The following is a 27,649-nucleotide window of genomic DNA, read 5'->3' as shown; positions in this document are numbered from 1 at the left end:
TTTTGAGATGGCATCTCACATATCCCAGGTTGGCCCCAAACTTGTTATGTAGCTGAGGGTGATCCTTTTCCCTTCAGCTGAAAGGAGCCGGATAGGCTTAATGAGGGTCATTTCCTGTTTGTTGCCGTAGACCTTGTATCTTCTCTCCTGCGGCCCTGGAAGGGGTGGTTTTGGTGTGGTCTTGGTGTGGCCTTTGCCCTATTTGATTCTGAGCTTCCCGGCCTTTAGACTCCATTTGATGTCACTTTATCTGTCTCAGGGTCTTCCAAGTCCTTGCCAGGAAGAGGGTGCTGAGGGACACAAGATTGGACTGGGCTTTTCCTGTTCAGATCTTTGCAGACCCAAACGGTCTGTCCGGCACAGCTCACTGCCCAACCCCAGCCCGGGCCAGCCCAGGCCAGCCCAGGCCAGCCCAGGCCCACAGTGTTTGGGATCCTGTGTCAAACACAATAAGGGGATTAGTTGAGTCTGTGGAGACCCCAGGATTTAAAAATTCAGCTGGATGTAGTGGCACAGGCCCTTAACCCATGTACTCTATAGGCAGAGGCAGGTGGATTTCCATGAGCTTAAGGACAGTCTGATTTACATAGTAAGTTCCAGGCCAGCCAGGGCTGCAGAGTGATACCTTATTTAAATAAAGAAAAGAAAAAGAAATTCAGCTGATCTTCTGTCTCAGGGTCCTAGAGTGGGTGGAGCTTCAGCAGCTTCGGAATCATAACTACAATCTGTCCTGCAACAGAATCTGAACTTCTGGGCAGCTCCATGCTGTTACAGTCTCTGAGATCCTCCAGTCCCCGTGTTCTTAAAGCCTACACTGTGGGGCCTCAGATGTACCTGTTCTGAGCTGGGCTGTGCTAGCCTCCATTCGGCCATTTTCAGTGGTGCGCTGGAGACTGACTGTCCATGGTCTGTAGCCTTCACTGATTTCCATGGAGTACACACACCTACCATTGCTAAGTAACTACCATACCAATGTCACTGATCATAGAGTAGAAGATACACACTTAATTGGGCTAAAGCCATCTGTAAAATGCCATTATTTTGCACACTTTTCAAAAGAGCACCCCTAGTGAGTTGAGGAATTAAAGAAGGTGAGCTGATTGGGTAAATTCTGGGCAGACCTAGGCAACAGGCATGGTTCAATGAGCAGATGACAGGTGGCTTTCTTCTACAGGGCTTATTAAGGGGGAATGTGAGCTAGAGTTCAGGCCCATCAGCCACCTTAACTGTGTGTCTGTGCAGTGCACAAATCAGCACAACTTTACAGGACAGTCCAGACTTGGATTAACGACCACTTGTAATTAAGTAAAACGATGAATTGGAAAAACAACAACAAAACAACCCTGGAATTTAGCAGCCTGAAAATCATTGTATGTGGATAATCAGAGCATAATATCACCAGTTGGAACATCAGCGGTTTTTAAAATGAACCTAATTAATTGAGGGCTATTATTGCCACAAGAGTCTCCAATTATACCAATTCAAAGGATAAGCATAGCACTATACAGAAAACAACCTGGGAATAGGCTAACATTACATTTTGAGTTCATTAAATGTCTTTCTTTTTGATAACTTAAATCCTTACATACTGTGAATATCTTTATTTTTCCCATTTGTTTAGTGTGTATATGGGTGTGCGATCAAAGGACAGCTTGGGAGAGAGGGATCTCCCTTCAGCTGTATGTGTGGGTTCTAGGGATCAGCTCGGGTTGTCAAGTGTAGCCAGTGCCTTTACCTGCTGAGCCGTCCTGCCAGCCCCGTCCTGTACTATTTGACAAGCAGGTTTTCATACCTCATGTTTAATCTTGTCAACTTGCTGAGATTTTACTATGAGGACATTTCCAGAGGAGGGAGCACTCACCCTGAATGTGAACTATCCCACTGTCTGGTGACCCAGACCCAGGATAAAAGGAAAACAAACTTGTCAGAAGCATCCACCCTCCTTCTCACTGCAGATGGAGTGACACCCACTCTGTTTTCTCACTGCAAATGCAGTGATATCCACCCTGTTTTCTCACTGCACATGCAGTGACATCCACCCTGCCTCCTCACTGCAGATGCAGTGACATCCACCCTGCCTCCTCACTGCAGATGCAGTGACATCCATCCTGCTTCCTCACTACAGATGCAGTGACATCCACCCTGCCTCCTCACTGCAGATGCAGTGACATCCACCCTGCCTCCTCACTGCAGATGCAGTGACATCCACCCTGCCTCCTCACTGCAGATGCAGGGACATCTACCCTGCCTCCTCACTGCAGATGCAGTGACATCTACCCTGCCTCCTCACTGCAGATGCAGTGACATCTACCCTGCCTCCTCACTGCAGATGCAGTGACATCTACCCTGTCTCCTTACTGCAGATGCAGTGACATCCACCCTGCTTCCTCACTGCAGATGCAGGGACATCAACCCTGCTTCCTCACTGCAGATGCAGTGATACTAACCTTGCTTCCTTGATGCAGATGCAGTGACATCAACCCTGCCTCCTCACTGCACATGCTGTGACTAGCTGCTTCATACTCATGGTTTAAGGACTGAACCTTAAACCATGGGCCCAAATAAACCCTTCATCAGGCATTCTGTCACAGCAAGAAAAATGACAAAGATGACCCAACTTATCTATCGCACCAGTTACCCTTTCAGAGTGACTGTGTGGACAGATGAGGAGTCGGCTGATTAGATAATTAAAAGTGACTCAGAAAATGGACTGAGGACCTGCCTAGTCCCATTTAAATAAAAAAGAATTAGGGGTATGTGTGCTTGCCTTAGTGTGTCTGTGCACCACCTATGTGCAGGAGCCCAGGGGATCCCCTGGAACTACAGTTCCAGGCTGTGTGAGCTACCATGTGGGTTAAGGGTGCTCTGCAGGAACAGTAAGCCCTCTTAACCACACTTGAGTGGGAAGCAGAGGATAGCTCCCCAGAGTCAGTTCTCCCCCTTCCACCCTGTGGGGACTGAACTCAGATTGTCAGACTTGGCAGCAGGTGCCTTTGCCTGATGAGCCATCTTGAGGACCCCAGACCCCCTTTTCTTTTCCTTTTTTTTTTTTTTAAAGATTTATTTATCATGTATACAGTGTTCTGTCTGCACATATGTCTGCATGCCAGGAGAGAGCAACAGATCTCACTATAGATGGTTGTGAACCACCATGTGGTTGCTGGGAATTGAACTCAGAACCTCTGGAAGAGCAAGCAGTGCTCTTAACCACTGAACCATCTCTCCAGCCCCCTCCTTTCTCTTTCTTTCTTTCTTTCTTTCTTTCTTTCTTTCTTTCTTTCTTTCTTTCTTTCTTTCTTTCTTTCTTTCTCTCTCTCTCTCTCTCTTTCTTTCTTTCTTTCTTTCTTTTCTTTCTCTCTCTCTCTTTCTTCCTTTCTTTCTTTTCTTTCTTTCTCCCTTCCTTCCCTTCTTTCTTTCTTTTAACTGCTTTAAGTATATACAGAGTATTTCAGCATTGTGAAACAGGCAATTTGACATGATTTGGTGAATATACTTTATTTTTCATAAAAAATATAATTGTACAATGCTCTTCTAAGAAAAACATCCTTCATTGCCCCCAAATACCATGTGGTTTAATTAGCTCTCATCTTTAAAAAACAAAATATGTATTTTAATATTTGTAACAACATGCAGCTGATTTCTGTGAAATATATTTATTTTTGTTAATTTTACTTGCCTTTAACTAAAAGTGAAGCCCAGTTTAAATCTGTATTTTTTATAACCAGCCAAAGCAAACCCATCGCAGTTCAAAGATGGTAAATTCTAGATGGTGATGCTAAGCACTGTCCACAAGGCAAATAGTGACAGGGACGGCTGCTATAAGGTTCTGATTCAGGTATCACAAAATATTTTAGATAAGATAGAAAATAAATTAAGAACTTCAGTTACAGCCTAAAAGTTGACCACACCAGATCAATTCCATATTGCACTGGTTGCTCCAATATGTGGGAAGTGGGTTCTAAAATGACAGAGTTGGATTGGTGTGAATTCCCAATTATATTTTCTCCTTAATCTGAGATCAAAAGAAAAAGGAGACGGGCTCTGTTGAGTGGGGCACAGGCCTCTTCCTGCCCCGGATGACGGCCAGGGCTCTGTCCTCTCAGCCTGCTGTCCTCTGGGAAGGAAGTGCACTTAGTCTGCAGTGCCACTAGATGGGAATGGAGATGGAGATGCTGTTGCATCAGGACCAATGATGAGATCCCAGGCTGAGGGAGAGGGGCCAGCACAGCTCCCAGAGCACTCACCACCAAGGGCCATTCTCTTGGCTTGATTACTCCAGAACACTAAAGCTATCTAGGCACACGAATAGACTCAAAGTGCAATCCAATCTCACTCCAAAGTCCATCTCCTCTACTTGGGGCTGACCCTGCAATTACAATCAGAACCTGCAGAATCTTCAAGCACAATGCAGACATGCCACTGAGGAGCCACATTCATCATGGAATGTTTGCTTTGAAAACAACTTTTCTAGAGAATTCAAAAGGTACTGAACAAAGCAACATAAAGTCATGGGCTGTTCTGCAAAGTAAAAAGAATATGACTGAGTAGACCAGCTGGCAGAACACACCCATTACAGTCTGAACACTATATTTAAAAACACTTAAATTCTGAAGGGCCTGAATATCAACAATCCTTTGTCTACATTTATGGTCCTAAGAAGACATTAAATATCCTTAAATGTCCATTTTTCTTAAGCACAGAGAACCCAGCAAGCTGGGCTAGTGGTCTGTCAGTGGTCATACACACCTAAGTTTGAAGCTTGAGATCAAGGGATCTTTAGGCTAAGGGGAAGCATTTGTTTAAATGCCTGCCAAGAGATCCATCTCATGTTCCACCTCACAGACAACCTGCCAGGCATGTCTGAGCCATGGCTTGCAGGCTGCACAAGCCTCAGAATAGCTAGGAAATGTGTCCCAGCACAAATCTGTAAACTCACTTAAAACATTCAGTTCTCAGGCTTCAAGTCACAATGTCAAGGGTTGGACATGCCTGAAGACTACGATACCTCCTCCTCAACTGCCAGTCTGCGGCAAACACTTCTTTTTTGGAAGCCAAGTTCCTGCCTCATCAGCATGAGGACCAATTCTAATTTAGCAGCAACAGAGAACAGGGCATCTGACTGAAGTAGCAAGAGTGAAGAAGTAGAGAGTCCTCCGCGTATCCTACTGTGAGCTTTGCCCCTCAACCCTCACTCCAGGCCATGTAAGTGCAGCTGTGATACAGAGCCACCTGCCACTCCACACACCTGCCAGGCCCCAAGCTGCAGCGCCAGGTCCAGCTCAGGATGCCCCACCACAGTGGAGGCACAGGCTGAAGTGGGTACGAGCACACAGTCGGCTTCTTTCCGGCTCAGAACACATTCATAAGGACACTCATGTTAGGAGGAAACTGAGTATTCTGCCAACTGCAGCAGCCGTTAGCGTTACCAGCAGTGTGCCCGTGCTCTAGACAGGAGGGCAGACACTCAGTCTCAGCAGCTAGTTGCATTCTGTGTTCTTCAGAAAAATATTCCATGTTGTAGTTGAGTACACAAGGAAGTGTGTGTGAACATTCACTCCTGTCTACCCATGTACATGTAGACATACAACAGAAACACATGTGCACATGCGTACTGCCGGTTAAGATAATGAATGCTACTGAAAGGTTACTTTTCACCTAAAAATAAAACATGGCTAATTCTCCAAGCATGGATTTGGCCCAAGCCAACTTTCATAAACACAGTCTGAGGAAACAGCACAAACAGGCTGTCTGGGGCTTTCTTGTTGCGTTTCTTATGAACATTCTTTAAAACAGGCATATCACTATGGATTATAAAAATAGAAATGTATATATCTGTTAATATGTACTCACAGCTTATGCTGGAATGGCTCACAGACGGTCAAACATTACTCAAGTAAATAGAAAGGAGTAACATTGGGTCCATAAAGGCTGAGAACCACAGGAAACAACACAGCCTATTTGGTTTTTGTAGGTGATTAAAAACATGAAGAGAAGTGACAACTCAACACACACACAAACAAACACACAGCTTACATAGGAAAATATAAATTAACCAGGAAAGCCATATGGCTAAGGTGCAAACATGCGCTTTTCATCCCCTTTCCTCTACTCCTGTGGTTTCAGGCATTATAACTTGTTGACCAGCATGGAGAGCAATACAGAGCAGGTCTGAATGTTGGCAAGTCTTCTAGGTGTGGAAAATTAAAGCAAAGGCCTTCGTGATGTCTGATCACACATTTTGGTAGAAACTTCGGATTTACAAATATGCCTACTGAGCAGTAAGCGGTAAATGGAGCCAAGAAGCAAAGTCCTGGCCGTTTGTCTTCCATAGACATTAGACCATTGGTTTTGATCACTGGCTGCATTTTACATGCTCTTCACCCTGGATAGAAAACAAATGCACCAACATAAGAATGCTGTTAGTCAATGAAGTTTGACTAATCGGTTTTTAAATTCATGGATTTCTTTGTTCCTTTATTCTTGTGTGTGAGTGCAGGCACACGCCATGGCACACATGTGGAGGTCAGAGGACAAGTCTTCACCTTACAAGGTCTGAGACAGGAGCTCTGTTGTTTTTCAACTGTGTACACAGAACTGCCACCCTCTGAGCTTCAGGAGACTCTCCTATCTCCACTTCCCATCTGGCTATGGAAGTGCTGGGATCACAGACTATACTACGGTGCCTGGCTTTCTGATTCTGGGAACAAAACTCAGGTCCTCAAGCTTTCATAGGAAGCATTTTACTCACTGAAGCATCTTGCCAGCCCATCATAAACAGTCCTAGTTTTTTGAGACAAGATTTTATGTACAGCCCAGGTTGTCTCAATCACTCTAAGTAACAGAGGATAAACTTGAACCCCACTTGTCAAGTAATGGAACTACAGGTGTGCACCCCCATACCGAGCTAAAATTCTTAACTTTTTCTTCAGGTTAATATATAGGAAGGCATCTGTTGATGTTGTTGTTATTGTTTGATTTGTTATGAGACAAGATCTTGCTCCATCCCAGATGGCCTGGAACTATGTAGCTATGATGGTTAGATGGACAGACTCTCGAATCACCTGGAAGAAGGGCTTGTGGGGGATTACTTTGTTCCACTAATTGATATGTGAAGACCCACCTTAACTATGGGTGGCACCATGTCTGAGGCAGGGAACTCTGGAATGCATATGTGGACAAAAGGAACTGAGCAGTAACTTCATGCATCCTTCACTCTCTGCTGCTTCTTATTGGGAATATGATGTGAGCAGCTTCCTCAAGCTCTTACCTCTGACTTCCTCACCATGATGGACTGTACTTTGAACTGCAAGCTAAAATAAACTGCTGTAGAATAATCCTTCTGTACACTGTGAAAATGCTTTATTCTCATTGTTAATAAAAAGCTGATTGGCCAATGGGTAGGCAGGATTTTGGGGGCAGAGAGAATGCTGGGGAAATAAAAGGACAGAGTCAGGGGAGTAACCAGCCAGATGGAAAGGAAGCAGGACATGCAGGAAAGATAAATGCCATGAGCCTTGGGGCAGCACATAGATTAAAGAAGAGGGTTAAATTAAGTTGCAAGAGCTAGTTAGTAATAAGCCTGAACTATTGGCCAAGCATTTATAATTAATAAGTCTCTGAGTGGTTATCTGGGAGCGACTGCTGAGACACAGAAAAACTCTGCCTACAAAAAACTCTTTCCAGATGCTTTTGTCAAGGTACTTTATTATAGCAACAGGAAAAGAGACTAAGACAGTAGCCCAGGCTGACCTCAAAATCATAGTCATCTTTTTGTTTCAGCCTCCTCAGTGATCAGTTGACAAGTGTGAGTCATGTGTTCAGCTAATAAGACTTTTTAAAAATTATAACTATATAGAAAATTAGTTAATTTGGTTATTTTTTTATAAATTAATTAATTATTTATTTATTTTGGTTTTTTGAGACAGGGTTTCTCTGTGTAGCTTTGTGCCTTTTCTGGATCTCACTCTGTAGACCAGGCTGGCCTCAAACTCACAGAGATCCACCTGCTTCTGTCTCCCGAGTGTTGGGATTAAAGGTGTGCGCCACCACCGCCCGGCTTAATTTGGTTATTTTCACTAGTTTAACTTAGATTAAGGTCCAATGTTATCTATTAAGAGTTATTAAGCCGGGCGGTGGTGGCGCACGCCTTTAATCCCAGCACTTGGGAGGCAGAGCCAGGTGGATCTCTGTGAGTTCGAGGCCAGCCTGGTCTCCAAAGCGAGTTCCAGGAAAGGCGCAAAGCTACACAGAGAAACCCTGTCTCGGAAAAAAAAAAAAAAAAAAAAAAAAAAAAGAGTTATTAAAAACCCAATTCCTTTCATAACTCTTTTTGGGATAGGGTCTCATGTAGCCTAAGTTGGCCTCAAACTCAGTAAGTACCCAAGGATGATCTTGAACTCCTGACAGTCTTGCCTGCACCTCACTGGGCACCCAGTGTGGCAACATTTACTTATAACTATTTCAAGTCCTCCCAGATAACAAGAACAAAGAAGAAAACCCCTGACACTTTCACCCTCCACCTCCTGGGGCAGATTACACACTGGAACCCCGACAGCTATTTTAAAATCTTCACTCTCTTCCACCAACCAGCACGTGCAAGACAGGAGCCTCTGTGCCAGGTGAGTCTTTGTGTCCTGTGAGCCTGTGTCATGTCACAAAGGAAGCTGAGCTCATTATGCCCCCAGCCAAAGGCACCGTAATATTCTTAGATGAAATGGGTAAAATTTCCCAGCCTAGATTTAAGAATGGAATCTTTTGTTATGATGCCAAACACATGAGCAACAGAAGATAAAAGAAGCTAACTAGACTTCATCAGAGCTAAATCTTTGTGTATCCAAGGACACTATCAGGAAAGTGAAAACACAGCTGAGCAAGCAGAGAGAAGCCTGAAAGCCACACACCAACTGCACACCTAGTGTCCAGACAAGAGGGAACTCCTAAAACCCCACAGCAGGGCATGGGGACACATCCGTACCCTAGCTCACGGGAGCTGAGGGAGGAGGGTCACTGAGTTCCAGCCAGCTTGGACTGGATAGTGAGACCCTGCTCCAAAAAACACAAGCAGGACAATACAAAAAAGCCTCAACAACAAAACAAAACCCTAACTGAAACACTTAACTTAAACACGTCTCCAAAAGGCATATACAAATGGCCAAGAACAAGAGAACACAAGAACAAAAGACAGAACCAATATTCATTAAGGGAATGTACAATGAGGGGACAGTGAGACGGCTCGGTGGTTAAAAGTGCTTTCTGTACAATCCTGGTGACCCGAGTTTGATTCCCAGAACTGACATAAAGGCAGAAGGAGAGAACAGACTCCACAAAATTGTCCTCTGAGCTCCACACATGCTCTGTGCACATGTACACACGGTAATAAACACAATTATATACTACTTCATGCTTACTAGGAGGGCTATAGCTTAAAAACAAACAGCCTGGACACTGGGCATGGTGGCACAGCCCTGTAACCTTGTCACCTGGGAGGGGAGGCAGAGGCAGAAGGAAGTAAGTTTAAGGCCAGCAGAGTAAACATGAGTTCTAGGCCATTTGGGGATATATAGCAAGACTCTGGTACCTAACTGTCTCTGTCATTCTAGATTTTTGGAAGTTGCTTACAACACATTTACTGTTTACTTAGGTAATATTATATCCTTCTGGGGTCTTTGATGTAGTTGAACACTAGATAGTTATAATTTCCCTTGGTTATGATAAAAGATAAATTAGATATAAAACTTTAGACTCACAAATACAGGATAGATAGAATATTTTCTTTAATTTTGCCAAATACAAATAGACTAGATATTGTAACTGTAATTCTTGCTTGATAACTGTTTTTTACATGTAATTTTATTATGTTAAAGTTAAAACCTTCCTTTTTAATTAAACAGAAAAGGGGAAATGCTGTGGAATAACGCTTTTGTACACTGGTTTAATAAAACACTGATTGCCCCAGTAGCTAGGCAGGAAGTATAGGTGGGATAAGCAGACAAGGAGAATTCTGGGAAGAGGAAGACTGAGTCAGGAGACACCAGCCCACCATCCAAGGAGCAGCATGTAATGGCACATAGGTAAAGCCATGGAACATGTGGCGACATATAGATTAACAGAAATGGGCTGAGTTTAAGTAAGAGCTAGTCAGTAGTGAGCCTGAGCTAATGGCCGAGCAGTTTAATTAATATAAGCCTCTGTGTGTTTACTCGGGGGACTCGAGTAGGAGATTTGTCCCGACTGCTGGCAGGCCAGGACACAGAAAAACTTTCTACTACAAGACTCCTGTCTTAAAAAATAAATAAAAAAAAAAAAAAACAATAATCCCAGCACTCATGAGGCAGAGGCAGGTGAATCTGAGTTTGAGGTGGTCTACAGAGCGAGTTCCAGGACACCCAGGGTTACATAGAGAAACCCTGTCTTGAAAAACCAATAAATAAATTAATTAATTAAAAAAAATAAAACAAAACCCCAAACAGGGCTGCCACAGTGCCCCATGCCTGTAATCCTGGCTACCAAACAGGCTGAGGCAGAGTGTTAACGGAGCCCTGGAATTCAGTCAGGACCAGGCAACCCAGTGAGATCTCATCTCTCACAAAATAAAATAAAGATAGAAATAACAAGTACTGATGAGATGTAGAGAGAGCTCTGTCAAGGGAATTTAACATACTTTGGCCATCATAAAAAAGAGTTTGGCGTCTCGAAAAACCAAAAAAAAAAAAAAAAGAGTTTGGCAGTTCTTAAAAAAATTGAACAGAGTTCCATGTGGCCCATCAGTTTGAGTCCAGGTACATACTCAAAACAGCTAAGCACGCTGTGGTGGCACACACCTGTCATCCCAGCACTTGGGAAGTGAAGGCAGGAAGATGAGGATACAGGTTCTCCAGCTATACAGTGAGCTGCAGCACCCCCATCCAAACAAGTCAAGCCCATACACAAATACTTGTATACACATGTTCATAGCAGCAGTGATGACGGTATCCCAGAACCCAGCAGGTAGAAACAAATGCCTATTAATGGATAGATGGATAAACAACCGTGGCATGTGCATCTATAAAATAATGGACCATAAGTAGGAATGGAGTTCTGATATATGGTATAACATGAATCAACCACGAAAAGATTAGGCTTAGGTTAAAAGATTAGGATTAGGTTAAAGAATTCAGATGCATTAGATACTAAATGATCCCATTTATACAAAATATCTACAATGGATTAATCCACTGGGACCTCAGGTCCATGGCTGCAAAGGGTTGTTTTATGGTCTAGGGTTCTCTTTTACGGTGGTCACATATTTGTAGTTAAAGACGACAGTTGTGTAACGTTGTAAATATACAATGCCTCTGCTTGACATTTTAAAATGATAGATTTTTTTTTGAAGTTGTTCACTTCATGTTACATGAATTTCACCTTAACAAATATAAAAACAACCATGGGCTGGGCATGTAGAGAACTTACCTCCCATTTCTGAAGCCACAGGTTCAATTCCCCAGCACTGCAAAAGAAAAAAAAAAAAAAACAGCCTCAGTTACAACTTACTGTAGCAAGAGCCTGAACTTGTGAGACTAGCTTCTAAAGTTATACTTGAGAGACCCAGGGCCTCACCCAGCTACTCGGCTATTTCTCCTCATTTCCCTGTTTTGGTTTTTGTCCTGGGACTGAATCCTGGGCCTAGAGTAGTGGTTCTCAACCTGTGGGTCGAGACTCCTTTAACAAACCTCTATCTCCAAACATATTTACATTACAATTCACCTTTATTTTTTTGTTTTTGACTGCTGGGATTAAAGGCATGTGCCACTACCACCCGGCTTACAATTCATAACAGTAGTAAAATTACAGTTCTAAAGCAGCAATAAAAAATAATTTTATGATTGGGGACCACCATAACATGAGGAACTGTATTAGAATCACAATATTAGGAAGGTTGAGAACCATTGGCCTAGAGCATGCCAACTCTTAACACATAGCCTGCTGCTAAGCTACAGCCACCTAAGAATACAGTTCTTTAGCACTACTACTGGAGTAAATGTCTAAGTTAAATGTTAAAGTACCTTGTAAGTTGTGAGTAATAACACAAGTAAAAGAAAGTGGCATTAACAACACTCTGAGGGCCACTTTAAATTATGGACTGTCTACCATACAGTCATCACTGGCTGGTTTATTCTGTCTTTTGACATGAGGTCTTTCTATGAAGCCCATGCTGGCCTCCAACTTGTAGTTTTCCTAAGTGATGGCAGAGCAGGCATATACCACCTCACTCAGCCTTAGCTGGCTTTCATTTCAGGGTTTAGGCTCCTCTGCCACAACACTTGCTGATTAGTGTTTTTAAAATGACATTAGTGCTTCACTTGATTTCAAGTCACACAGCTTAGTGGTTGACACACATTCTACCTTGAGATGCTTGCTTAACAGGCATGCTCCTGTAGTTGGTACTCACACAAATTGGTGTTAGCCTCTGTCTTCCCAGCTTTGGGATGCCTGCTTGAGTTCAGCTGAGACTTGTTCTGCTCCTCTCCAGTGAGTAGGGCCCTTATTTCAGAAGGGATTTTCCCTTGGTCCATTGCCATGCACCATTGCTTGTACTGAAATATTTAATACAGTTAAGTAAGACGCTAAGTCAGAGTTCAGGCAGCACGTGTGGAAATCCTATACACAAGGGCTCCCCCGAGGGCTTGGCTGTAGCTCACTGCTCACTTGCTGAGTATGCAAGAGGCCTTGGGTTTGATACCCAGTACTGGATGTGGGGAGACTTGTAGTGATTTCCTTTCTCTAGTAAATATTCACTAAATAACTACCAGTAGTAGCTGTACACATTACTATTACATGTATGAGAACACACACACATTCTACCACAGTGTACACTATGGACTTTGGGGGTATACAAAGTGAAGCAAATTGGCCGGGCGGTGGTGGCACACGCCTTTAATCCCAGCACTCGGGAGGCAGAGCCAGGCGGATCTCTGTGAGTTCGAGGCCAGCCTGGGCTACCAAGTGAGTTCCAGGAAAGGCGCAAAGCTACACAGAGAAACCCTGTCTCGAAAAAAAAAAAAAAAAAAAAAAAAAAAAACCAAAGTGAAGCAAATAAAAGATTCTGCCCTCAGGCAACTTATACTGTAGAAGCTAAAATAATCATTATTAATAATGACATATAACAGATCAAATTCAGCATAAAAATCAATAGCAATGTATTACAAAAAAATAAACTGAATAGCATCATCTGGAGCATACTTACTTTCCTCTCTTAATGCCCTTATTACATCTTTGCTTTTGTGCATGGGTATGTGTGCACATGTGCGTGTGTGCATGTCTCGCTCACTGCACACGAGTTTGTGTAGAGACTAGCAGTTGATGCTGGGTGTCTCCCTGAATCACTCGCCTCTTCTTTTTCCCTTACTGGGAGCTCACTGATTGGCTAGATTGCTGGCCAGCTGGCTCCAGGGACCCTCGTCTCCCCTGCCCCAGTACTGGCTGTAAGTGTGTACCACTGTACCTGCTATGTGGATTCTGGGGATTGAACTCAGGCCTTCATGCTTGCATGGCCAGTGAGTCACCCAGTCATCTCCTCAGTGCCCTTTAAAATTGTACTCATTACTATTGTGTGTGTGAGCTTACATGCCACAGCATTTATGTGGAGGTCAGAGGACAATCTGGTGAGCTGGCTCTCATCTTCCACCTGAACGTGGCTCTTGAGGCTCAAACTACTCAGGCTGACAGGCTTGTGTGTGTTAAGCGCTTTACTCCATGAGTCATCTTGACCATCCCTCTTTTTTTTTTTTTTTGGTTTTTCGAGACAGGGTTTCTCTGTGTAGCTTTGCGCCTTTCCTGGAACTCGCTTTGGAGACCAGGCTGGCCTCGAACTCACAAAGATCCGCCTGCCTCTGCCTCCCGAGTGCTGGGATTAAGGGCATGCGCCACCACCGCCCGGCGACCATCCCTCTTTTTAAATTCTTGGGGCTTGTATCAGTTGCACGTGTGGAAGTCACATAAGACAGCCTTGGTGTTAGTCCTCTTCCACCTTAAGACAGGGGTCACTTGCCATTGCTGCTGCATAGGCCAGCCTAGCTGGCCTCTGAGCTTCTGGAGACTGCTGTTTCTGTCCTTCATCTTGCCAAGGAGCACAGGGACTACAGATGTGCACTGCCATGCATCCTGCTTTATGTGGGTCCTGAGGATCAGCCCTCAGGCACCCTGCTCAGTCATCCTCTCAGCCCGGCATGTTTTCTTTTTAAACATAATCTATTGATAGAGTCCAGAGGCTGGCCTTGAACTCCTGATCCTCCTGTCCCTATCCCCCAAGTGCTGGGATTCCAGGCATGGACCACACACCCAGCTTCATTACTTTCTAAAAAGTCAGCTTTGCAACAGTCATGGTAGTAACATCTTCTCCCTCACCTGTTACCTCATCCCTGAGTTCACAGTTAAAGGGTTTGAATTATTTTTTCTACTCTCACATTTCTACAATTGCAATAAATTCTGAATGTAAAGTAATTAAATTCATGGGAACACAAGTGGCAGCCTCCCATGCAGAATCATGGACTATGATGTGGCTTTTCCCACTTAGCAATGCATCATGAGCATCCCTCTCCATCAGTAAATACACATGTGCACTGTGATTTTAGGGGACAGCTCCTCGGTACCCCACGTACTAGTGTCTTGCCTCAGCCTTCTAAGTGCTTCCCCAAACTTGGCTGTATTGTGATCGCCCCACACTGGTCACAAGTAGTCTCATATATGAATATAGTGTGACGTATAGCTAAACAATCTGCTAGTGCTCTTTAGTCTTTATTTGGGGGTGGGTTAAGACAGGGTCTCATGTATCCTAGATTGGTTTCCAACTCATTAGATAGCTGGAAATGACCTTGAACTTCTGATCTTCCTGCCTCCTCCATCTCCTGAGTGAGGACTACAGGCTGTGTCATCACACCCATCTCATGCAGTGCTGGCACCAAACACAGAGCCTCCTGCATGCTAGATAAGCACCGTACCAACTAAGCTGTATCCCCATTGTTTTTAACTTGCATCCCACTGACTACAGTGCCATGCGCTGCATGTGGAAGTCAGAGGAAACCTGTAGACACTGGTTCTCTCCAGCCACCGGGCGGGTTAGTGGGGAGTGAATGGTCATTAATCTTGGTGGCAAGCACCTTTACTTGCTGAGCCATCCTATCAGCCCTTTGTACATTGTTTTTTTTTCTTTTATTTTCTCTTTTTAAAAATGGGATCCTTGTTTTTTTACTTTTTTTTTTCAATTTGGGAGAGCTACAGCTCTTTTTTAAAGGTTTATGTTACTTATGAGTACTTTGTCTACATATATGCCTACACACCAGGAGAGCGCACTGGATCCCATCAAAGATGGTTGTGAGCCACCATATGGTTGCTGGGAATTGTACCCAGGACCTTTGGAAGAGCAGCCAGTGCTCTTGACTACAGAGCCATCACTCCAGTCCCCATTGTTTTTCTATCATAAACAATACCTTAATGTTCCCTCCAGCACTCTATTTAAAAAATGCCTATTTTCCTACAATGTGGCATAAAAGACTAGCATTCTTTCTGGTGTTTGCCAGTGGGACAGGTGAAGACTGGTATAACTGCTGTTTCACTGTGTGCCCCGTGACAGCCAAGTTAGGAGGGGTGTTGGTCTTGCTGCTGAAAGACTTTACCATTTCCAGTTCCTCTCGAAGTGCACAGATGGCTCTTTCCCGACTGGACACCAACTCCTCCAAGTACTGGTACCTCAGCTTTTTCCTGGCCCGGCATTCTCTTGCACTCTGTCGGCTCCGCTCAAGTTTTGCTTTCAAGTCAATTTTGGCTGGCTTCCGCCCTCGTTTACCAGGCTTTTTCACCTTGCCTCCAACCACCTTCAGCAAGAGAGAGGAGACATCAGCTTTTCCTCTTAGTTTTCTTTATGAAAAAACAACTATGGTTGCCTACTAGCAAAGAGAATGTTTATAAATAATAAGTGAAGCCTACAGAGCCAAGAAAGCATGATCCTGTCTCACAGTCTTTCTGGGGCCCCACTTTTTTCATACTTTTGACATCATGAATGTGAGATAAGGTTCATCAATAATAATAAAGTTTAAATAGTTTAACAATCAATTCTATAAGCCCTATGAAGATGGATATTTTAGAATTTTTTAATGTTTTTAAATTATGTGTGTGTTGGGTTGTGCATGTGAGAGCAGTTACCTATGGAGACCAGAAGAGGGTGTTGGGTCCCCGGCAGAAGGAGTTCTGTGCACTCTGACACAAACACTGGGCTCTGAACTCATTTCCTGTGCAGGGAGAGCAGTACCTGCTCTTAACCAGTGAGTCATCTCAGTCACGTTTATTGCCTTGAGAAAACTAAAATAAGTAAAAACTTCAAAATCTGGGGCTGGAGAGATGGTTCAGAGGTTCAGAGCATTTGTTGCTCTTGTGGAGGACTCAGGTTTGATTCCCAGCACCCACATGCTTGCCCACAACCATCTGTAACTCCAGTTCCAGGGGATCTGACATCCTCTTCTGGCCTCCTCTATCACCAAGTATGCATGTGGTACACAGACATACATGCAGGTAAAAACACTTATATACATAAAATAATGAAAAAAACTTTTAATTTAAAAAATAAAAAAATTAAGTTTATCATAATGTCTTTTAAAGTTTTCTTTGTACGGGTGTTTTGCCTGAACAGTTTGTATAGCACATGTATGCCTGGTATCTGCTGAGGTCAGAAAAGGCCGCTGGATCCCTTGGGGCTGGAGTCAGACAGTTGTGTGCTGCCATATGGGCACTAGGATTCAAACCCGGGTCATCTGTAAGAACAAGTGTTTTAACCATGGAGCCATTTCTCCAGCCCCAGTTTACCATGATTTTAACACAAGAAAGTGAACAAACAAGAACTTCTTTGCTGGGTCTGACTACGAACAGGTTTTATCTCATGTATATTTCACGATTTTTTTTTTGAGGATGGCTGCTGAGAGTTTATTCTTTGTTTGGTGCAAGGCACAGCTATGGGGTCAGGAAAGTTCAGTGCTGGGAGAGAAGGGGCTCTCTCCAGCTCCTGCTGGTGCTGGTGCTTTTAGCAGCCTGCCTAGTTTACAGGGTAGGGGTGGGTGAGTGGGGCTCTGGCCTAGCACCACTGAAGCTTTGGGTTGCCTGGTGGTTCTGCCAGGTCAGGATGGGGCCCTGCTGTTGGCCTGGCCAGAAAACTGGCTGGTTCTTCATGGTTTTAGGAGCCAGGCCGCAGGTGATCCTGATTCTGGAGGCTTGGGGGTGGAGGGGTGGGGTGGGGATGCGGGATGGGGGTGGAGGGAGGATTCTGCCGAGTGCTCAGGAAACTTCAATACTGTGGCCATGAATGGGAGGATGGGCTTCCCGAAAAAGCTGGTCTACTAGTGGTCCAGGTCAGCCTTGGAGAGATCCCAGTGGATGGGCATGGTGTCTCCAGAGTACTAAGCACACTTCAGCAGGAGCTGTTGCCGGATGAGGTGCCCAGGCGTCGCAGATACCGGTCATGGGTAACCAGGAGCGAGCCACTGGAAGGTGGCTGCCATATTTCAGAGCCTGTACACTGTGGATATCTCTGTGGTGGTCACGGTAGCAAGGCCTGGGGCCCTAGGTTGCAGAACCCATTTGCAGGGATAATCCACTGGAGGCTGCTACTGGATGACCTGCGCACACGTACTCACTCACTTTTTATTGTTAAGATTTTTAAATTAGATAAAATATATAATGCCTACATTAAATCGTATATAGATATAAGTTAATATGTATCCTAAGTGACTTAGCTATAAGTTCCCTCTTCAAATTTATTGAGCCCATAGGGAGAATGAGAAAGACCCTGACTTTTTTTTAAAGCTTTATTTATTTTAAGAATATAAGTGCTCACTTTGGCAGCACATATACTTAAAAAAATGGAATGATACAGAGAAGATTAGCATGGTCCCTGTGCAAGGATGACATGCAAATTCATGAAGTGTTCCATATTTAAAAAAAAAAAAAAAGAAAGAAAATGAGTGTTCTAGCTGCATGTACAACTTTATGCCAGAAGAGGGCATTAGATCCCACTATAGATAGTTGTGAGCCACCATATAGTTGCTGGGAATTGAACTTAGAACCTCTGGAAGAGCAGCCAGTGCTCTTAACTGCTGAGCCACCTCTCCAGACCAACCCTAAAATTTTCAGGAAACGTTCCCTCCTGCCTTTAGAAGCCAGTAATCATTGCCCCAGACTGTCTCGGGTTTCTACCTGCTCCCAGACTCACACTCCAGATCTGCATTTACTTACTGCATAGGCACAATTATTAGGAGACAAAGACATTTAAACTTCCTCACAGTTTGGTTCTGAAGCCAAGTCACACTCCAGCAATGCCACTCTGCGCCTTTCTTGGGGAAGTCCTGTTTGGACACAGTTTTTACAAGCCCCACAACTCAGAGCTCTTTAATTCTCCACAATTTGACCGTCCATCTCTTCATCTGACAAGACTGAATGATGCGCCATTTTCCCTGAAAACCACCCTCATAGAAAGAGTGGAGTTGGAGCTCAGTGACAGAGTGGGGGCTCAGAGGTAGAATCCAACCTTGTATAAAGCCCTGGGTTCAATCCTCATCTCCACCCATACAATCTCTCTCAAGAATGCACATTTATACCCTCAATATACTGAGTGCTTTTAAGGCAATTCTAAAAGAGAAGGTATAAAATGAAACACCAGCAATTAATCACTACAATAAATGTAAAACCTGCAAGGCAATAAAACTAAAGGGCAATATTCATTTGTTTATCTGAGACCATTAATAGTATCACATACAAACAATGCCAAGCACACTATAAAAAAGCAGACCACCTGCCGGGCGGTGGTGGCACATGCCTTTAATCCCAGCACTTGGGAGGCAGAGGCAGGTGAATCTTTGTGAGTTCGAGGCCAGCCTGGTCTAGAGAGCGAGATCCAGGAAAGGCACAAAGCTGCACAGAGAAACCCTGTCTCGAAAAACCTAAAAAAAAAAAAAAAAAAAAAAGCAGACCACCAAATATAATGGTTGAAATTTTAAAAACCTAAGGCCAGTGTTGTGGCACACACCTTTAATCTCAGTATACTCTAGGAGGAGGTAGGTGGACCTCTGTGAACTTCAGGCCAGCCAGGGCTACACAGTGATCTTGACTCAAAAACCAACCAACCAACCAAAACAAAACAGAAACAAAAAACCAAAACTTATTTATCTACTTATTGGTTCTGGAGCTCCAACCCAGAGCCTTAGCCCTAAAAACCAAAACTAACATCCTCCATACTTTAAAAACAAATAGGCCATTTTTATACCTTTATCAAATTCCACTTCTATGCATCTAGAATCTTACAGGATACCTTTGAAAAGAGACAGGCTAGTTCATAGCTGTGGGGAAGACAGTGTCATTTCCACTACCATATTAGAAGCTGGCAGTGGACTGGAGTGATGGTTCAGTGGTTCTAGGATCAGGGTTCAATTCCCCCCCACAAACATGGAGGCTTATAACCATCTGTAACTCTAGTCCCTAGGGATCCAGTGCCCTCTTCTGGTTGATGTGGACACTGCATGCACTTGATACACATAACATGCATGCAAAACACAAATATTAAAAAAAATTTAAAAGCTAGTTACTTTCATACTTTTCTCTGGTAAGTTTTAACTTGTCAAAAATTGGTTCTTTGAAAACTTTTCAGGTCTGTATCATCATGTTTATATTCCAGTATAACCAGAAAGCTTTCCAGGGCCAAATATTAGTAGTTGCAGAATGGCCTCAGTGACCTCAGCATTATGCAATTTTATATGATGTTTATATTTCGTAAACTACACAAGTTAAAAACAATATTTTGAAACAATCCTGCATTGAATTTGTGATTGCTACAGTTTTCAGAAAGCAATATAAAGGGCCAGGTTTGACAAAGCACAGAGGTACAGAACTTGCCCAACATGTACATGCAATATATAATGCCAGGCATGGTAGAACATGCTGTATTCAGGAGGCTGAGGCAGGAGGGCTGCTCTGAGTTCATGATCAACCTCAGCTACAGAATGTGACCCTGTTTCTAAAGATAGACACAGACAGACGCAGACACAGACACACCGAGAGGAAGGACAGAGCATATGTCTATAATCTCAGCACTTAGGTAACTAAGCAAGAAACTCAGGAATTTGAAGGCAGCCTGTGCTTCCTTCATAGTGAGACATTATCCCCATAAGAATGAATGAGATGACAGAGAATAAAGGTGCTCTTTGTATAAACTTGATGATCTGAGTTCAATTCCTGGATCCCATGGTGGGACCAAAGGAGAAAATCAACTCCTAAAAAGTTGATTTCTGACCTCCATATGCATGCCATGTCACGTGTGCACTCTTGATCTCTCTTTTCTCATACACACCACAATAATAATTCTTTTTTTTGTTTTTTGTTTTTTTTTTTTTTTTTTTTGAGACAGGGTTTCTCTGTGTAGGTTTGTACCTTTCCTGGAACTCACTCTGTAGTCCAGGCTGGCCTCAAACTCACAGAGACCAGCCTGCCTCTGCCTCCCCGGTGCTGGGATTAAAGGCGTGTGCCACCACCGCACAGTCACAATAATAATTCTTTTTAAAAAAGGCAATCTGTTATGTTACAGGTGAGTCAGCAATCATACAGTGCTGTATCACTCCTTCACATACTGCTGCTCTAGTTAACTCATTGATGGCTGCTGTTGAAAACAGCCATCTCTGCCAGCAAGAGAACAGAGTATACAACAGAGTTCTGAGTTAAATCTAGCATAGCCATTACACAAATCATAATTACCTATTTAGCTTTCATAGTAAAATATGCAGTTACTGTATTCCATTTATTCTTTGTATTATGGACATTTTGCTTGCATGTATATCTGCGCAGCACTTGTGTACCTGATGCCTGTGAAGACTAGAAGAAGGTGTTGGGTCGCTTTGGAACTGGAGTTAGAAGCAGTTGTGAGTGCTGAGAATCAAACCTGAGTCCTCTGGAAGAGCAGCCAATGCACTTAACTGCAGAGCCATCGCTCCAACCCCAGGTATTCCTTTCTTAAAGCTGAAAGGCATAGTAAATTAACTGGGAGGTTCTGTACTTTGTTATCAATACAATTAGATTTAATGCTATATAACCACTACTTCTCTAGCTTCACTGCTTCTGCAATGGGCCACAGTGTCTGCTTTCTGTAGTAGCCACAGTCTGGTATTTAAGTACACCAGCGTTCCAGAGAGTTGTTAGTATCAGAGGATTGTTATAACACCTGAACTTTATGCATTTCATAAGCCATTTAAGTATCAATGGGGGGATGGTTCAATGGTTAAAAGCATGCACAGCTTTTGCACAGAACTTGAGTATGGTTCCTAGTACCCACTTCAGGCATCTCACAGCTACCAGTAACTACAGCTCCAAAGAGATCCCAAGTCTCTGGCTTCTGTGGGCACCTGTACACACACGTGCACACCCCAACACATGCACAAAATTAAAAAAATAATATTTTAAAAAGTATTGACTTTGTTTCTTTCTCTTTCTAGCTAGTTAGGATGACAATATAGAGCAGACTAGCCTCATATCTGAACGGATCCTCTAGCCTTTGCTTCCTGAGTGCTGGGACTTACAGACGTGCATCTGTAAACTATCTGAGTGCTGGAACTTACAGACGTGCATCTGTGAACTATCTGTTTACAACACCTTCTCTTTTAGCTGAGTGTGGTGGTGCACACTTTTAACCCAGCACTCGGGAGGCAGAGGCAGGCAGATGTCTTGAGTTCAAGGTCAGCCTGGTCTACAGAGTGAGTTCCAGGACAGTTAGGGTTAGGGCTACACAGAGAAACCCTGTCTCAAGAAACAAAACAAAACAATTTTTTTCTCTTTTAAGTCAAACTAAAATAAACATGTCATGACTTTTAGAAACTAAATACCTGGAACAATATCATAATTCTGAGTACACAGTAATAAATATTTAGTGTGATAAAAATGTTTCTCAATAATCAGAGAAGACTGGGAAATTAGAAAACTATTTTGAGAAAACAGACTATTATTTCTGCCTCTGAATGAAAATGAGAAACAGAATACCAAATCTTACATGATGTAACTAAAGTACTGCTCAGAGGACATTCCCCATCAACATTAAAAAGAAAGCTTTACAATCAATAACCCAACCTTCCATCTTTAGTAGCTAGAGGAAGAGTAGAAAATCAGAGCCAAAGCGAAGACAGATGGTAATACATGCAGGGGGGCCCTTCGCAAGGCAGGAAAGCAGGCTCAAGAGAGAGTGTGTGCGCGGGACCTCTAACAAGCAGTCTGAATTAGTTCTAGAAAATCAGAGGAAGGCCAGTTTTAGGTGACTGCCAGTAAATTATACCAACATTTAAATAATGAACACTTAGGCTGGGCATAGTGACCCATGTCTATAAGCACTTAGGAGGTCGAGTTCGAAGGCCCTCCCGGGCTACACAAGACCCTGCCTCAAAACACAAAGCCAAAGAATGAACACTAACCCTTCACAAATTCTCTCAAGAAATCTAAGAGGAAAGAACATTTCCCAATTCCTAGAAGGAGCCAGGGGTGGTAATCCTAGGATTCAGGAAGCTGAGGCAGGAAGATCACATGTTCAAGGCCAAGCTGGGTTATATAGTAAGACTGTCTCCAAACAGGAACAAGGGGCTGAGAATGTAGTTCAGCTGATGGAGTACTTATCTAGCATAAAGCCTGGGTTCAACTCCCAGCACCACATATACTGAACATGCTAGCACATGCCTGTAATCCCAGCATGTGGGAGGTATAGGCAGGAGGATTAGAAATTCAATATCATCCTTATCTACATACTGAGTATTAGGTCAGCCTGGGCTACATGAGACTCAATCTCACAAAAAAGTGAGGGGGAGCCAGGAAGATAACTCACAGGTTAAGGGTGCTTGCTGCATAATCACTAGTATCAAAGTTCAGATCCTGGCACCCATATATCAAGCAAGGCATTTAGTATAGGACAATAAACCCCAGTTCTAAGGGAGGCAGAAAGAGGAAAATCACTGGTGCTTGCCACCTTCTAGCCTGGCTGAAAAAATACAAATCCCAGGTTCAGAGAGAACCCTAACCCTGAGTCAGAGAGAGACCCTGCCTCAAAGGAATATATAGAGAGTGATAGAAGAGGATATTAACATGTGCAGTTGCACACACATACACATGCACACTGACAGAAACACTAATAACTAAGTCACAAACAACAAAACAGAAAACAAACAAACAAAGCCCATACGACTGAATTCAGTAACATAAAGAGGACTCTACTCCTTGACCAAGAGGGACTTATCCTAGGAATAAAGACAAGTTTAACATCTGGAGATATTTTACAAAACACTATATTAACAGGGAGGGAGGGAGGGAGGCAGAGAGAGTCAGTCAGTCCAGTGTCAAGAGTATCCTGGGTTACATGAGACAATGTCAAATAAATTACACCCCCCCCCCAATTCCTACATAGTCAAGTTTTTTTCAAGATTCAATTTTCATTCTAATTATACTTATTCACTTCCTTTATATAAAGTACAAATACAGCCTTATCCAAAGTGATGAAAAGTTACAAAACTTTTTATAGTATAGACTATACAATAAGAGCACACACACAAAGTACCTCTGCAGACAAATGTCTCAACTGCTGCCTTAGAAGCTTTCTCAGTCGAGGGACCCCTCACCAATTCTGTGGTTAGAGAAGTGATGAAACTGAGCTGAGCAGACCCTAAGTGACAGGGGAGCTTCAGCAGCCCTGCTTAAACACCAGCTCCTGTGATGCTGGTGACTGGGAAAGCAAGACCTGGCACAAAGGGCACCTGAGCCTACAGGAGCAGCACCTCCTCTTCATCCAAGGTGTCATCTGCACCACATGGGAGGCAGTGGCAGCCTTCTCCTGTAGGGCTGAATAGCCACAGGTGTGGCCGAGACCAAGGAGGCAAACAGCAGTAGCAGTGATCCCCTGGCCATCAGTCTGTCCTCCACCTGTGTGTTTCCGCGTCTCTTCAGCTTCACCTGGATTCTCAAATTCTACATATGTGCAGCCTTTGGAAAGATGAAGATGCAGCCTTTTTAGAAAATTTATTTTATGTGCATTGGTGAGAAGGGATCAGATCCTCTAGAATAGGAGTTACAGATAGTTGTGAGCTGCCATGTGGATGCTGGGAATTGAACCTGGGTCCTCTGGAAGAGCAGCCAGTGCTCTTAACTGCTGAGCCCTCTCTCAGGCCCTGGATGCATCCTTTCTATAGGTACATCGATCATTTTGATTTTCCCACAGGTGGAATACATCTTCATGGTGGGTTTAAGAAGGGCTCTGCCTTGTCCTCTTTCAGCTGATTTGGATTCAGGGCAGGAGTGCCCGTCTTGTGCAGGCATTAAGGAACCAGACAGAGTGACTGTGGGTCATCCTGGAGCTTCCTGAGCCCCTGCTCAGGCCCAAGCTGCAGCTGGACGCTGAGCTGCACAGGGACCTGGTGCTGTTATCTGCACCTGAAGCACTGCGCCTCTTCAGTCTTGTCCCTGCCAGTCCTTCTTGCTTGATGCCTTTAGCCCCCAGCTTTAGGGCCGTCACGGGAGTAGTCCTTGGGTTTGGTAAGAGCCCTAGCACTGGGCTTTTTATTTCCTTTGACTCCTTGAAAGCTCTTCTTCTTCATTCCTGATAAATCCATTATCTTCTTTTGAAGTGTTCACCACAGCCATACAGCCCCACTTATCTGAACTCCCACGTCTAACTCAAGTCTCAGAAGAAATCCCTAATTGATTGTAATTAGGCCAAAGAACAGCATCCTCCAGCAGCTGCCGCCTCCTCACGCTCCTCTCAGAACTGGTGAGCAACTCAAAAGAACTTTTTTTTTAAGTCTGAAGCCTTTAAATGATAAAACTATAGAGCAAACGCAGGGAGAACTTTCTCAGTCTGATAAAGATCATCTACAAAACACCCACAGCATCATAGTTGTTGAGGAAAGACTGAATGCTTTCTGCCAAAGATTAGAAGCGAGACAAGGATCGTGTCTTCTCTCACCACTCGTAGTCAACAGGAAAGAAAAAGAAACAGAAGGCAATTCAGATAGAGAATGAAAAAGCCAAATTTTCTGTCTTTAGATAACATGATCTTGCATGTTGAAAATCCAAAAGAATCCACACAAAAACTATTGGAGCAAATGAATGAGTACAGCAAGGTTGCAGGACACAAGATCTACATACAAAGAACCATTGTGTTTCTAGTCTATTCACTATCAAGGAAAATCTGAAAATGAAAATAAGAAAGCAATTTTGGGGCTGAAGATAAAGCACAGTGGTTATGAGCACTGTGGCTCCTGCAGAGGACCCAGGTTTGATTCCTAAAACCTACATGGGGCAGCTCATAACATTTGAGCCTCTCTAGTTCCAGGGGATACAACCTCCTCTTCTGATCTCCTCAGGCACTGCATGCACATGGTGTACAGACATACATGCAGGCAAACACCCATACACATAAAATAAATAAATCTTAAAAAACTGGCAAACAAGCAATTTGATGTGCAACCAACTCTATTACCACCATACCCACTGCTCTCTGCAGGGTGCTAAAGCTGAAGCCTGTTTCTTTTTCATTTTTTTATACAGTCCAGGTTCTTTATATCTTTTTGTCCATTAGGCCATGAATTCATATGGAATGGGCTCCAGCAGCTCAGGCTCCTTCCCGTTAGTCCTCACAAAGTGTGCTTCTTGGTGGAGCAGGCTGACACTTCAGCTGAACCCAGGTACCCTTCTCCTTGGCTTCCTTTTTCTTCTGGTCGTTTTCCTTCACCCACTTCAGGAAGCTATCTCAGCTCTTAAAAGTGCTTGATGTGCTCAATCTGCACATTAATTCTCTTGGCAAAAATCTTGCCCTTAGCTTGCTTGTTTACAGTGATGCCCATTGCATGCTGGGTAACGTTGTAGACTCTTCTGGTTTTGCCTTGTTTACACTCATGGGGCCTTCCCCTTTGAACAATGCCCATTCCCTTGATGTCTATAATGTTACCCTTCTTGTAGATTCACATGTACATGGCCAAGGGGACAACCCGACGTTTCCTGAAAGGCCTAGTGAACATATATCAAGTGCCCGTCCTCTATCCCTTGGTGTTTGCCATTTTGGCCGGTTCCTGGAAGATGGCTGCTGTGCCCAAAAGGAAAGTGTTTCTTTTTATTCACATTTATTTATTTATTTATGTGTGCATTTGCATGCACCATAGCATGTGTGTGGAGGTGAGAAGACAACCTGTAGGAGCTGCTTCTTTCTTTCCACCAGGAGAGTTCTGGAAATTGGTCTTAGTCAACTATATCAATGAAAAACAATTAGGAATCTAGAATAAATACTCACATTCATGGTCAACTCATTCTCAGAAAGTACAGATGGGTGTAGTTCACCAGTTTAGCACAGGTACATGTTTTGAAAGTGTAAGGCCCTGGGTTTAATCTCTAGCTCCCTAACCCCCAAAATACCAAAATAATTTATTATTATTATTAATTGTTGTTTTGAGTCAAAGAGTCTCATTATGTAATGCTTGCTGGTCTGGAACTTGATATGGAGACGAGGCTGGCCTCAAACTCAAAGATCCACCTGCTTCTGCCTCCTGAGTGCTGGGACTAAACACATACACCACCATACCCAGCTGACAACAAAACAGTTAAAGGAGAAAGAACAGTCATACTAATAGAGTTCTAGGACAGCTGGGTAGCCACATGAAAAAGAATTGTGTTGCGCTTCTAACCCATGTTGCTGGCCCTTCCAGTTAATTTTTGTACATGCGCATACAGATACAGACATACCCCCAAATAAACAATGTAATAAAATTTAACTACAAACAAAGGGATGATAATCATAACTAAAATAATCAAACTCTTTGTGACTTTTCACTGGGCAATACCTTCTTAGCTGTGATACTGCAAACATAAAGCAGTCAAAACCATTACTCACTGAACTTCATCAAAATTAAAAAGTTGGTGCTTTAAAGACATTATCAAGGTAAGAAGACAATGCACAGTTGAGTAGAAAACATTCATATGTCATATTTAAGGTAAAGGACTTGTACCCAGCACATTGAAGAACTCTCCAAAGTCAATAACGAAAAGAAAACCCAATTAAGAGGGTGGTAACGGCATTCATAGCCTCATGGGATAGGATGGGACGTTGGTTAACACTGATGAGCTAATGCTGACCTGCTGTCAGCCACTGGAGTCCACACTTGAGTTCACGCTTCTGTGCATGTCTGTTTTGACAAAAGCACACGACCTGACAAGGCAGTGTCACACAGTCCTCCCCTTAGTGTCCTCTGTGCCCCACCTACTCCTCTCTCTGAAGCTCCAGGACCACTGATCTCCTCTCTCCACAGTTCCGCCTTTTCCAGACTGTCACACAGAAGTACCAGCATGCAGCCTTTTCATTGACTTCTCTTGCTTAGTAATTCGCATTTAAGGCTCCTGGAGTCTTAAACAACTCCATGGAACCTTTCATAACTTCATATGTTTCTCTTCGTTACTGAATAACACTGCACTGTATGGATGCATTAGTTTGTTCATAAGATGAAATATAACAGAACTAGTAGCAATTGCCATGTAACACTGTGAACATACTAAAAAAAAATTTGTATGTGAAGTGAATTTATGATACATGAATTATCTTTCAATAAAGCTGTGATTAAAACAATAGCAA

The 27,649-nt window shown here is 43.4% G+C and overlaps 1 protein-coding gene, 1 non-coding gene and 1 pseudogene across 2 annotated transcripts in view; 1 reads left to right on the top strand and 2 right to left on the bottom strand.

The window, feature by feature from the left end:
• Positions 1-3,476: 3,476 nt before the first annotated feature.
• Positions 3,477-27,649, bottom strand: part of Crebl2 (cAMP responsive element binding protein like 2) — a 30,671-nt gene continuing 6,498 nt past the window's right edge. Inside the window, exons 2-5 of the mRNA XM_052720197.1 lie at positions 15,651-15,848; positions 12,428-12,572; positions 11,449-11,485; positions 3,477-6,382 (exon numbers count right to left, since the gene is read on the bottom strand). Coding sequence (XP_052576157.1) covers positions 11,472-11,485; positions 12,428-12,572; positions 15,651-15,848 — 357 coding nt within the window. The 3' untranslated portion in view covers positions 3,477-6,382; positions 11,449-11,471. The remainder of the gene's footprint in view (positions 6,383-11,448; positions 11,486-12,427; positions 12,573-15,650; positions 15,849-27,649) is intronic.
• On the top strand, positions 17,850-17,959 carry LOC128100271 (U6 spliceosomal RNA). Its single transcript, XR_008214772.1, has one exon. It is a non-coding gene; the product is annotated as a U6 spliceosomal RNA (small nuclear RNA).
• LOC128098778 (60S ribosomal protein L21-like) lies at positions 20,466-26,087 on the bottom strand (annotated as a pseudogene).

This window comes from Peromyscus californicus, unplaced genomic scaffold (assembly GCF_007827085.1).
Source record: "Peromyscus californicus insignis strain IS unplaced genomic scaffold, ASM782708v3 Scaffold_6__1_contigs__length_162567912, whole genome shotgun sequence".
NCBI lineage: Eukaryota > Metazoa > Chordata > Mammalia > Rodentia > Cricetidae > Peromyscus > Peromyscus californicus.
Note: the sequence above shows the minus strand (reverse complement) of the source record. Positions and strands in the feature narration are given on the sequence as shown.